This window comes from Palaemon carinicauda, chromosome 44 (assembly GCF_036898095.1).
Source record: "Palaemon carinicauda isolate YSFRI2023 chromosome 44, ASM3689809v2, whole genome shotgun sequence".
Taxonomy (NCBI): Eukaryota; Metazoa; Arthropoda; class Malacostraca; order Decapoda; family Palaemonidae; genus Palaemon; species Palaemon carinicauda.
Genome location: NC_090768.1, coordinates 44,315,033 through 44,327,454, shown reverse-complemented (window position 1 = coordinate 44,327,454; position 12,422 = coordinate 44,315,033). Strand labels below are relative to the sequence as shown.

Here is a 12,422-nt window from a genome sequence, read left to right as displayed (position 1 = left end):
GAACACACACTGGAGGTCACACTGCAATCTCAACTGGAGATTACAGTGATTTTATAATTTCTTAAAGATTTCTATATAGATCCCTACATATCCTGGCTGCTAAATCATCTACTTATCCTTCCCGTTTGAGAAAACAAAACAAAACAGTCACATAGATTCAAACAGACCTAATCCATCAACTATTTTTAAAGGAGAAACTTCGTCTAATCATGTACTGCACGGGGCACCTTCTACGTAAACCAGTCTTACCCAGAGCAAGCTTAAATGGAACATATGTACATGCAGAGGGCCTAAACCATGCCCCATCACCACCAGCATAGCTAATATGCCCATTAATAGAGCCCTTACAAGCTAGATAATACAAGACCACATTGAGGTAGGTTTCAACTTGGCAGGTTTGTCTGATACTGCCTAAAAGTTTCTATTAGACATTAAAAGAATTCTTGTTCATTATTTCCAACAAACATCATACATGAGGTAAAGTACCCAATAACAGATACTTTTCAATGCAGTATCAGACAACCGTCAACCAAGCTGAGAGCTTACCCAAGACATGCACCCTCACCTGTTCAGAGAGAAGGAAAATAAAGACTTCTCTAAATTCATCAAAGGTTACATCTTGTAATGGATCATCGATAGTCTTTGGTGTGTATGGGCCACACACCTTGAGCCTGAGGGGAAATGTGTCAACTTTCTAGAACTATGACCTACATTCATAAACTAATGAAATCTTAGTTTCAGAATTACTAAGCAGTAATCATAAATAGTTTGCCTCTATAATCACAGAACACTTCAGGTCCTACAAATGTTAGTTATCTAAAAAATACAATAGTTCACCAAATTTAGGTCTTCTGTTGTTGCAAATCAAAAACAAAACATTTTACTTGTTATTTTGGTATCTAAAAGCTAAAGGATTACTGTATGTTAAAGTATCTTAAAACCTCAAAAAGGTATGCTATAAATTTAAAAAACATATACGAGGCCAAGTCCCTTCCAAAGCTGAAGCACTACTAAGAACCAAAGGATGAAATTCCATAAAGATTTTGTCTAAACAAAAATACCAGTAATAATAATAACGGTAATTTTCAAGGGACCAAAAAATTCCATGGACCATTGTAGACTACCTTTAAACAAAATATTCTTAGAAGAATCAATTCTACTTCCAGATATACAGATAATTCATGTATATCTGGAGATTACTCTTTCAATCTCTAGCATATAAATGATTCTAATGAATTATCTTTACCTTTACTGTATTAGTTTATATAATTCCTCATCTCCTCCTACACCTATTGACGCGAAGGGCCTCAGTTAGATTTTGCCAGTTGTCTACATCTCGAGCTTTTAAATCAATACTGTAATTCTTCATTCATCATCTACTTTTTTAATCACTAAAGTCTATTTTGTAGTAATAAATTATACAGTTAGACGCAGGAATTTTCGGCACACCTATGAGGAAATGCACCGTGTCACTCCCTTACTGTAGCGAGGGATGGCAGTGGTGGTGGGTGGAACTACACAAAGGAACTAGCCGTGCAGTTAGTGTGTGACTGGGTGCACTTCCTGTGTCAAACTGTATATAAAACCGGATATGGTAATGGGAATCTAGCCTAAGGGGTTTATATAATTACCCGGTACTGTACCGTACTTTTTAACTCTAAATATCCATTTACCATATTGTGACCAATACAGTACAAGCTTTAAAATGCTTATCATAGGTTGATGGCAAAATCTTCATCATCCATTTGAAGCGATATCCAGCAATTCAGAGAGACTAAACCAACTGCAATTCTTCTTTTGGTTTTAACAATTAAATTTAAAGTGCTTCATATAATTTTCACTCATACTTGTGCAGGCAAATCTCGTGATAGTATCTCAACTTGGCTATTATCAAATTTGCAGATAGCGAAGCTATCAAATTTTCCAACCTAAGTAAGTGTATATCAAGTGCATTAATTTCAACATCATCATGCCTATGCAAAAATCTTTTCACAATGATGCTTCCTTTGGCTTAATTTACAAGTTATCTTGGGCAATAACATTAATTTTACATTTTTACCTCAATCACATTATCAATCAATCAACAAGCATACTCTTATTACTACCAAAATTATTCAATCTGTTACTTGAATGTGAAAACTTGTGAAGCGTGGCCTTTGCTATTTCAAGTCAAGTAAATTTTCTATAAACAGGATCTTGTTCTATAAAATCTTAACCAGAATGGCTCTCTCCGAAACACTGTATACATCTAGTCTCCAGATAAAAGCATTACAAAATTCAGTAAACTCAGATTCCCTTCCCTTTCATGATGATGGCATTATTGTATAGACCCTTCCTGGTGATAATTCATAGGGACACACTACCTTCCATGATATAAAGTGACAAACAGAAAATTCTTTGGAGTATCTCTCCAGACTTTTATTCAACTGATTTCTGTCTTTTATCAATAAAATATAGTCATGGCTTTACTAACTTCTGGAATTTTATCAATTTCCATTTTTTTAATGTTTAAAATAGCTCTAAAAAAATTGGGATTTTCAATTTTTTATCCATCTGAACTATTTTACAGTGATAATTATAATGCGGTGCAATAATTATAATAAGGATTATCTTGTAATTTGTCAAGTTATCGTTCACGTATTCATTTAACAGATTATAATACTCCACCATAGGTTTTCCTTTTAACAAGCCATGATTAATTTCTGCCTTCAAGAGGGTTTCCAATAAGTGAGAATTTCAGAGCACACTGTAGTAGAGTTTCTTTCCTATAAACCTTTTGCTCCCAAATGCATTAATCTTTACCACTTCCTTTTTGTTTCTTTGTACCAAGGAAGGAAACTTTAATTTAACCATGATGAAATTTTTCAATCTATTACAAGACAGAGTCCTTAAGAAGATTCATAGGAGTTAACACTGTAAATGTAGTCTTGTAAAATTGGTGGAATAAGTATAAAAGGCCAACATAGCATCTTGCATGTTTTACTTGCTTAAATTGTTACAGAACTACAGAAGTACTTCCTTTACAAATCTTTTAACCTATATCAATCAACATTCCAATGAGAGGGGCACTCAATAGAGCGCAGACCTCCGCCGCGGCAGCTTATTTCTCGACCTTTTGCTCAACCTTAACCTTGATCGTTGACCTTAACATGTATTAATTGGCGTGGATTTTCACACACTCAAATATTAATTCTACTGGTTTAGACATACGACTCTATGGTCGTTATCCAGGTATATGAGAATGGAACAACCATTCACAAAAACTAGACTGCTATAATCCAAAGAGGAATTTTCCACTGACTTAAATGAATCTGGAAGAGTTCTTCACACTTAGCTCATAATGCTGGGTTGGCAAGTGCTTAAAATCTGTGTACAGTATTTATTTGATTTTTACTTTTATATTTGCTTTTTGAGAATACAATAACGGCTCAAATTTTGTTACTGTACTACCTAACATCCATATTCTCTATAATGACAGTCTTATTTGGAAAAAGCACATACTCAGTAGGCTGGACAGACTCAAGTAAGTTCAACTGGGTGGTATCTGTAATTCAGATTTTGTCTTAAAAAACCTATACATCTTAGTTGTAAAAAATCCATAAATACAAATCCTAGATCACTTTATGATACCACTAAAGCAAGGGTGGATCTGCACTCTTAACCAAATTTGTATTCTCATACTCAAAAAATAAACCATTACGGATATCCAATGCAATATACACAAGTCTCGAAGTCTTCCACAACCGAAAGAGTACAAGGTAAGCCAATACCCTACAGAGATAACCAACTTTCGAAAAAATAAATACCCCAACTTGTAAGCATATCACATGAACTGTCTTAGTTAAAGACGACCGCTTACCTGTGCTTACGTAGCCTATTCAGGAGTTCATTTGTACAATTTCCTAGTTGAAGCTTTGAACACAACTGCTGGAGCCCCCGCAACGTGAGGGATCCTAGTGGTGTTAATTCACACTCACTAAACAGACTGCGAAGTTGCTCTTCAGGAGTCCTGCTGGTTGATCCACTGGCCATTGCATACACACTTGTCCATCTGTTACAAATAATTACAGAATTAAAATAAAAAAATTTTATTTTCCTTAGTAAAATAAATTTTAGAATATACTTACCCGATGATCATATAGCTGCATCCCTGCTGCCCGACAGAAAAAACCTACGGGCGGAATACGCCAGCGATCGCTATACAGGTGGGGGTGTACATCAACAGCGCCATCTGTCAAAGGTACTCAAGTACTCAATGTCAACAAAGAACCAATTTTCTCCTCTGTCCACTGGGTCTCTATTGGGGAGGAAGGGTGGGTCCTTTAATTTATGATCATCGGGTAAGTATATTCAAAAATTTATTTTACTAAGGAAAATAACATTTTTCAATATTAAACTTACCCGATGATCATATAGCTGATTCACACCCAGGGGGGTGGGTAGAGACCAGCATTACATGTTGACATTATTATGAGCTAAGTATTCCGTATTTCATTTAGCAGTTATTCAAAATAACAAGCATAAAATAAACAAGTACCTGGTAAGGAAGACGACTTGAACAATTACTCTGCCTTTTTAAGTACGTCTTCCTTACTGAGCCTCGCGATCCTCATAGGATGCTGAGCGACTCCTAGGAGCTGAAGTATGAAGGGTTGCAACCCATACTAAAGGTCCTCATCAAAACCTCTAATCTAGGCGCTTCTCAAGAAATGATTTTGACCACCCGCCAAATCAAGTAGGATGCGAAAGGCTTCTTAGCCTTCCGGACAACCCAAAAATATTTCAAGAGAAAGATTAAAAAGGTTCTGGAATTAGGGAATTGTAGTGGTGGAGCCCCCACCACTACTGCACTCGTTGCTACGAATGGTCCCAGAGTGTAGCAGTTCTCGTAAAGAGACTGGACATTCTTAAGATAAAAGACGCGAACACTGATTCGCTTTTCCAATAGGTTGCGTCGAATATACTTTGCAGAGATCTATTTTGTTCAAAGGCCACGGAAGTTGTGACAGCTCTAACTTCGTGTGTCCTTACCTTCAGCCAAGCTTGGTCTTCCTCATTCAGAAGGGAATGAGCTTCTCGTATTAACAGTCTGATAAAATAGGATAAAGAATTCTCTGACATAGGCAAAGATGGATTCTTAACTGAACACCATAAAGCTTCAGACGGGCCTCGTAAAGGTTTTTAAAATAGAACTTAAGAGCTCTTACAGGACATAATACTCTTTCTAGTTCATTTCCAACCATACGATAAGTTTGGAATATCGAACGATATTGGTCAAGGCCGAGAAGGCAGCTCGTGTTTGGCTAGAAAACCAAGTTGTAGAACATGTAGCCGTTTCGGATGAGAATCCGATGTTCCTGCTGAAGGCATGAATCTCACTGACTCTTTTAGCTGTGGTTAAGCATATCAGGAAAAGAGTCTTAAAGGTGAGATCTTTCAGGGAGGCTGATTGAAGTGGTTCGAACCTGTCTGACATAAGGAATCTTAGAACCACGTCTAAATTCCAACCAGGTGTAACCAAACGACGCTCCTTGGTGGTCTCAAAAGACTTAAGGAGGTCCTGTAGATCTTTATTGTTGGAAAGATCTAAGCCTCTGTGACGGAAGACTGATGCCAACATGCTTCTGTAACCCTTGATAGTGGGAGCTGAAAGAGATCGTTCTTTCCTCAGATATAAGAGGAAGTCAGCTATTTGAGTTACAGAGGTACTGGTCGAGGATACGGATACTGACTTGCACCAGTTTCGGAAGATTTCCCACTTCGATTGGTAGACTATAAGGGTGGATGTTCTCCTTGCTCTAGCAATCGCTCTGGTTGCCTCCTTCGAAAAATCTCTAGTTCTCGAGAGTCTTTCGATATTCTGAAGGCAGTCAGACGAAGAGCGTGGAGGCCTTGGAGTACCTTCTTTAGGCGTGGCAGACGTAGCAGGTCCACCCTTAGGGGAAGTGTTCTGGGAACGTCTACTAGCCATCGAAGTACCTCGGTGAGTTATTCTCTCGCGGGCCAGAGGGAAGCAACTAGCGTCAACTTTGTCCCTTCGTGAGAGGCGAACTTCTGCAGTACCTTGTTGACAATCTAGAACGGAGGGAATGCATATAGATCTAGATGTGACCAATCTAGTAGAAAGGCATCTATATGAACTACTGCTGGGTCCGGGATAGGTGAGCAAAGTATTGGGAGCCTCTAGGTCATCGAGGTTGCGAAGAGATCTATGGTTGGCTGGCCCCTGTTGGCCCAAAGTCTCTTGCATACATCCTTGTGGAGGATCCAATATGTTGGAATTATTTGTCCCTTCCTACTGAGACAATCTGCTATGACATTCAAGTTGCCTTGGATGAATCTCGTTACTAGTGAAAAGTCTAGACCTGTTGAACAGGAGAGGAGGTCTCTTGCGAACTCGTACCATGTCAGAGAGTAGGTCCCTCCTTGCTTGGAGATGTACGTCAAAGCAGGGTGTTGACCGTGTTCACCTCCACCACTTTGCCTTGAAGGAGAGACCTGAAGCTTTTTCCAGGTCAGACGTACTGCCAGAAGCTTCTTGCAGTTGAAATGCATTGTCCTTTGACTCGAGTTCCATAATCCCGAGCATTCCCTACCGCCTAATGTCGCACCCCAGCCTACGTCCGATGCGTCCGAGAAGAGAACGTGGTTGGGAGTCTGAACAGTCAGGGGAAGACCCTTCAAAGGTTGATAAAGTCCTTTCACCAAGTCAGACCAGACTTTATCTTTCCGGAAACCGGGATCGAGACCGCTTCTAGCGTCTAGTCCTTTTCCAGTGAAAAGCTAGATGATACAGAAGAGGACGGAGGTGTAGTCTTCCAAGTGACACAAATTGAACCACGGATGACAGTGTCCTAACCAGACTCATCCACAGCCTGACAGGGCAGTGTTCCTTCTTCAGCATCCTCTGGATGGATAGCAGGGCTGGGGGTTGATCGTCTTGTTCAGCAATGTCCTCATCAGAGGGTTCCTCATCCGAAACTGATGAGGAAACGGCAACGGAGTGGGCAACGTCTGACTCGCTGAATCCGGTCGCACTGGTGGATGCGTGACGGAGCCGGACACAAGCTTATGGTACTGCTGCACAGTCTGTGAACTGTCAACCATGGGGACGCGAGGAAGTACAGCGTCAACCCGAAACTGTGTCGACTGTCTGGGTTGTGCAGTCAACCCCCTAAAGGGTTGCTGAGGTTGCCGCACTGCGACACAACAAGTCATCTCTGCTGGTTGTTGAACGTCTTCCTAGTGACACACTGAACGTCCACAACCACCTCCGAGAGTCGCTTAACGTCAACGTGCGACTGGCAACCCACACTGGGTCGCACCGGTGGAGGAACCATCTCAACTGGCGGACGTGAGTAGGATACCTCAGCGTCAACAGGGCGTACAACCAACCGGTAGGAAGGTTGTTGGCTAGAAGGTTCTTCTCCGTAAAAAATCCTCTAACAAGGACACAAGCTTGGACTGCATGTCTTGCAACAAAGCCCATTAGGGTCTATGGGAGCAGGTGTGGCAACAGACGGGGTTAGCGACTGAAGCGGAACCATTTACCATCCCTGGAAGCCTTGTTATGCAGCTTAAGGCAGGTTAAGCAGCTTAAGGCTCCTCTCCAAATGACAGAGTCCTCAAAGGAATATCAGAAGGAGGGAGAACAGCACTTTCTCATCTACAGGAACCATGTCCGAGAAAAGCTAGGTTATCTCAGTGAGGGACTCACTGGTGCAAAAGCAGCAGACCAGAAGGCAACGTTATGTAACTGCTTGACAGTCTGTGAACTGTCAAAAACTGAACTGTCAACCACAACAGGTGCGTGAGGACATACAGCACTGGTGCATTAGTAGCAGACCAGAAGGCAACGTCATGTAACTGCTTGACAGTCTGTGAGCTGGCAACAACCAAAGCTGTGTGGGGAAGCCTCAACTCCTGACTGACTAGTCTGCTGCGGTGAGTGGCGGTAACCACAGTGGGTTGCGGAGGCTGACACACTGTGTCAAAACACGGCAGCTTGTGGTAGCTCACGCACGGCAACGGAGTGCTCCGTGTGTCTGTGGGAGTCAGCATGCGTCTGGCAGGGTCGACTGCGCATGGGTGGAGGAGCTCTCACAACAAGATTGTGGGAGCAGGCAGCCATGCTGGGCGCACAACCGTGGCAGGTTGTAGGCAAACGAGTGCATCGTCAACCCTCTCCGCAGTCGGAGTGTGGGAGCAGACAACAACCAAAGCGGAGTGGTGGTGCGTGGTGGGGACTGCCGTGGGTTGCGGAAACTAACGCATCGCGTCAAAACACGGCAGCTTGACTCCACCTTCTCACTACTGATGCGGTAGCTCACGCATGTTAACGGAGGGAGCCGCACGTCGGCTAACGTTAACATGCGTCTGGCAGGGTCGATTGCGCATCGGAGGAGGAGCTCTCCGCAGCCGGAGTGTGGGAGCAGGCAGCCTCAGCGTGAGCTGGGTGCACAACAGTGGCAGGTTGTAGGCTAACGAGAGCAGTGTCAACCTTCTCCGCACGAAACTCCTGCATAACCGCAGCTAACTGAGTCTGCATAGACTGCAGTAAAGACCACTTAGGGTCTACAAAAAACGGCAACAGACGGAGCTACTGTCCGTCGTGACTGAGGGTCTAAAACAGCTGGTGCGGCAACAGACGGAGTTACTGCCTGTTGCGGTACCACCTTGCCTCTCTTGGGAGGTGTGCAGTCGTCGGATGACTGCAGCGAGTCCGAACTGACCCAGTGGCTACACCTAGGCCGTTGGACTTGCGCGGAAGGGACCGACTTGCACTTAAAAGCTGCAAGATTTGGTCCATGGTTTCTTACGAGAAACCTCTTCCGCAGACGAGGAATAAATGGGCTCTCTCGTCTTTGTGTGGGTGGGGCGATCTCACGTCGGCAAACGTGTGTAGTTACGCCCGAAACCACGGAGGGAAAAACGTCTGTTCGTCGATCAAGGCCTGTGGAACCCATAAGTCGTTCGACATTACTTCTCCCCTGGGCTTGGGAGCTTGTAAGAGGTCCCGGACTAGGTGAACAACTGGCACGAACAGACGAACCCTCGGAAGCAACACTGTAACACTTTGCGCATATCACTTTATCACTTTTGATTTTCTGTTTGCACTTATTTCACTGAAATCGAAACTTTAACTGATTTCTACCTGAAACACGCAATCCTATCCTTCATTAAAAGGTAGTCATTGCGAAAACAGTTTTACAATGCAACAGAAAAACATAAATAAAGATAAAGAATTCAGTGGCTGGAAAAGAGACTAAACACTAGATCAAATAAACTACGTTTACAATCTCTCACCGCATAAAGCCTGGGAACAAGAGTAAAACCCTAGAAACATTTTACCTTCTTCCCCTACAGCGACTAGGGAGAAGAGTAAAAAACGAATTCAGTGGCTGGAAAAGAGACTAAACACTAGATCAAATAAACTACGTTTACAATCTCTCACCGCATAAAGCCTGGGAACAAGAATAAAACTCTAGAAACGTTTTACCTTCTTCCCCTACAGCGACTAGGGAGAAGAGTAAAAAACGAGAACAACGTTACCCGCTTGAACGAAACGTTTATTCTCCTCTCTCTCCCTCCGTCTCTATCTCTCTCTCTCTTCTCTCTTGACTTAGCACCTGAGAGAAGAGCCCAATTATATATCGTTAAAACATGTTATTTGCTAAAGGAAAAAACTGAAAGGTTTCCCATATAAAAAGTTCCTTTATTTAGAATTTAAACCATTTAAGCTAAGAAAGAATGAACGAAACGCTAGAATCGGTTTACTCTTACTGCAACGTGAAACCGTGATACACTCTCTCTCTATCGTAACGATAGAGCGCATGTTGAACGTTCTGAACGTCAACAACTGCGGAGACTAAAAAACTAAACGTTAGTTCAACTTTGAAAACAGTACGAGACTATCAAAGAAATTCTTTCATAAAACATTAAAATTAAAAAAGTATTAAATTCTTAAAAGGTTAAATACGATATGACGGGCTCAATGTTAATTAACTTCGGTTCCAAGTAAGGACCACCTACTATTAGGAAAGGTCGCATATAAACAAACATAAAAATTAATTTTTATAAGTTTATAATAAATGGAAAGTTAATCGAAGAGGCCTATAAAGGCTGAGAGATATAAAATAAATAGATCTATAACTTGTTAAGCAAAATTACCAAAAACCTAAACACACTTCCGTCAAAGGAAGGGTCGGCCATTTAAAAGTGAAAGAGAGTCCATACTCTCTTCGTCACCAAAATTAAATCTATCCAAAACGAGTTCAAGTTTTGAAATGAAGATAAAACCCCTGCATAGCGAAAGCTCAAAACTGGAATAGTGTACTTCACCAAATCGTTGTGAAAACAAATCCAGTTGGGGACGGCGTATTTAGTAGGTCTTGCCAGTGGCACGACAGAGGGAAAATTGGTTCTTTGTTGACATTGAGTACTTGAGTACCTTTGACAGATGGCGCTGTTGATGTACACCCCCACCTGTATAGCGATCGCTGGCGTATTCCGCCCGTAGGTTTTTTCTGTCGGGCAGCAGGGATGCAGCTATATGATCATCGGGTAAGTTTAATATTGAAAAAAAAAAAATTAGTTTGGGTGCCTTATTTGTCTTCAAGATCTTTGTGAGCATGAAAATTATAGTGTACTTATTTTCAATACCAACAGGCACAGTGCATTCCTTGTACTTTCAACAAACTTGTAACTTAAACCACTCACTGAAGAAATGAGCTCTTCAAATAGTTATGACTAAAATCCATTTCAGAGCATACCCACTACTTTACAGTTATCTGAGGAAAAAATCTCAATGAGATCTCGACCCTCTACTGGTTCTCGGAGGTAAAATGTCTCCTAGAGGAGTACAATAGCCATAATATTTGCACAACCCTACAGAGAATTAGTAGAAGTCTTTCCAGTTCTACCCGATTGAATAGACAAAGTGTCACAGTATCTCCGATTAAAAGTGCTTTTTGCACTACAGTAAAGGTACCTTAATTTTTGTGTTAAATTCACTGGTAAACGCAAACCTTTAATTACACTACCGTACTTGGCACCACAGACATGTGATACTTGATTCTCTGCTGAATGATCAAAGAATCTTCCTAATAACTAACATAATAAATTGCATATCACATTACTATAACTATTTAGGCTTATGAGCAGTGTCGAGTGGTAAAACTTGAGAGGTTATGGTTAGGTTACCATGATATTGACAGTCATATAGGGTATTGTGTTTGTCAAGTGGTAAAAACTGGAGAGGTTATGCTTAGGTTACCATGATATTATCAGTCATACAGGGTGTTGTGTCTTAAGTCAGTGTAGACGGGAATGTCTACAGTACATAAAATGACCAGATAAGGGAACTATCATTATATGTTAGGTAATAATAAACTAATATATTTCAATTCAATTTACAGCATACTATCAGGTTACGCGATGGGGTCCAAGCACAGACCTAATGCCCTGGCTTACGTTAGGATGTATCATTGAAATCTGACTCAGTGTCCTTGGTTCGGTTAGGTCAAGATACATGCAATTTTATTTGATTTACATCATACTATGGGGGGTCTAAGGGTGAAAATCTCTCTTCCAGTTAAGGATATGATACTCATGGTTAGATTAGGCTGCATCTCTGTAAGTATCTTTGCCATATAAGCAGTAGATTTTACAGGTAATGTTACTGTTGTCATGCACAGACCAAATGGTTAACCCTTTTACCTCCAGGCTCTTTGGAAATTTCCAACCCTTAACCCCCAAGGGGTTATATTTTCCCCAGCACATTTTGCAGTATATTTTTTTTAAATTGCTCTAACAGCCTTAATTTTTGTCATAGAGAGGTCAGGTTGGTCTCATTCTCTTGGAAAATGCCTGAATTTTCTCAAACAATTATAAAAAATATGAAAAAAAAAAATTTATAGCATTTTTTTGCAAGGACGTACCGGTATGTCCATGGGGGTAAAGGGATGAGTTTTGTGATACATACCAGTACGTCCTTTGGGGGTAAAAGGGTTAATAAATGGTAAAAATTTCTTATTGGCACAATGATTCCTTTTGTGGTTTTCTTCCACCCTGAAACCCAATTGGGTCTACATTAAAGTTAGGAAATAGTAAAGGAGTGGGTATATAACTATAAATCTATTTTATCGGGTATATTTCAAAGCCTATCAATATGTTATTTTTATTAATAAAATAAATTTTTGAATATACTTACCCGATAATCATGTAGCTGTCAACTCCGTTGCCCGACAGAATTCTATGGAGGGATACGCCAGCTATCACAATACTAGAAGGGGGTGTATTTACCAGCGCCACCTGTGGCCAGGTACTCAAGTACTTCTTGTTGACACCTCCTCAATTATTCCTCGGTCCACTGGTTCTCTATGGGGAGGAAGGGAGGGTCGATTAAATCATGATTATCGGGT

General features: G+C 41.1%; 1 protein-coding gene across 6 annotated transcripts in view; it reads right to left on the bottom strand.

Moving 5' to 3' along the window:
• Positions 1–12,422, bottom strand: part of LOC137634304 (ninein-like protein) — a 116,633-nt gene that overhangs the window by 87,471 nt on the left and 16,740 nt on the right. For 5 of the 6 annotated variants that reach the window (XM_068366655.1, XM_068366657.1, XM_068366658.1 and 2 more), the window contains exons 2-3: positions 3,860–4,051; positions 566–671 (exon numbers count right to left, since the gene is read on the bottom strand). In XM_068366655.1, coding sequence (XP_068222756.1) covers positions 566–671; positions 3,860–4,032 — 279 coding nt within the window. In that variant the 5' untranslated portion in view covers positions 4,033–4,051. Of the gene's footprint in view, positions 1–565; positions 672–3,859; positions 4,052–12,422 lie in introns of those variants that run through there. The other variant, XM_068366661.1, reaches the window with a different exon arrangement.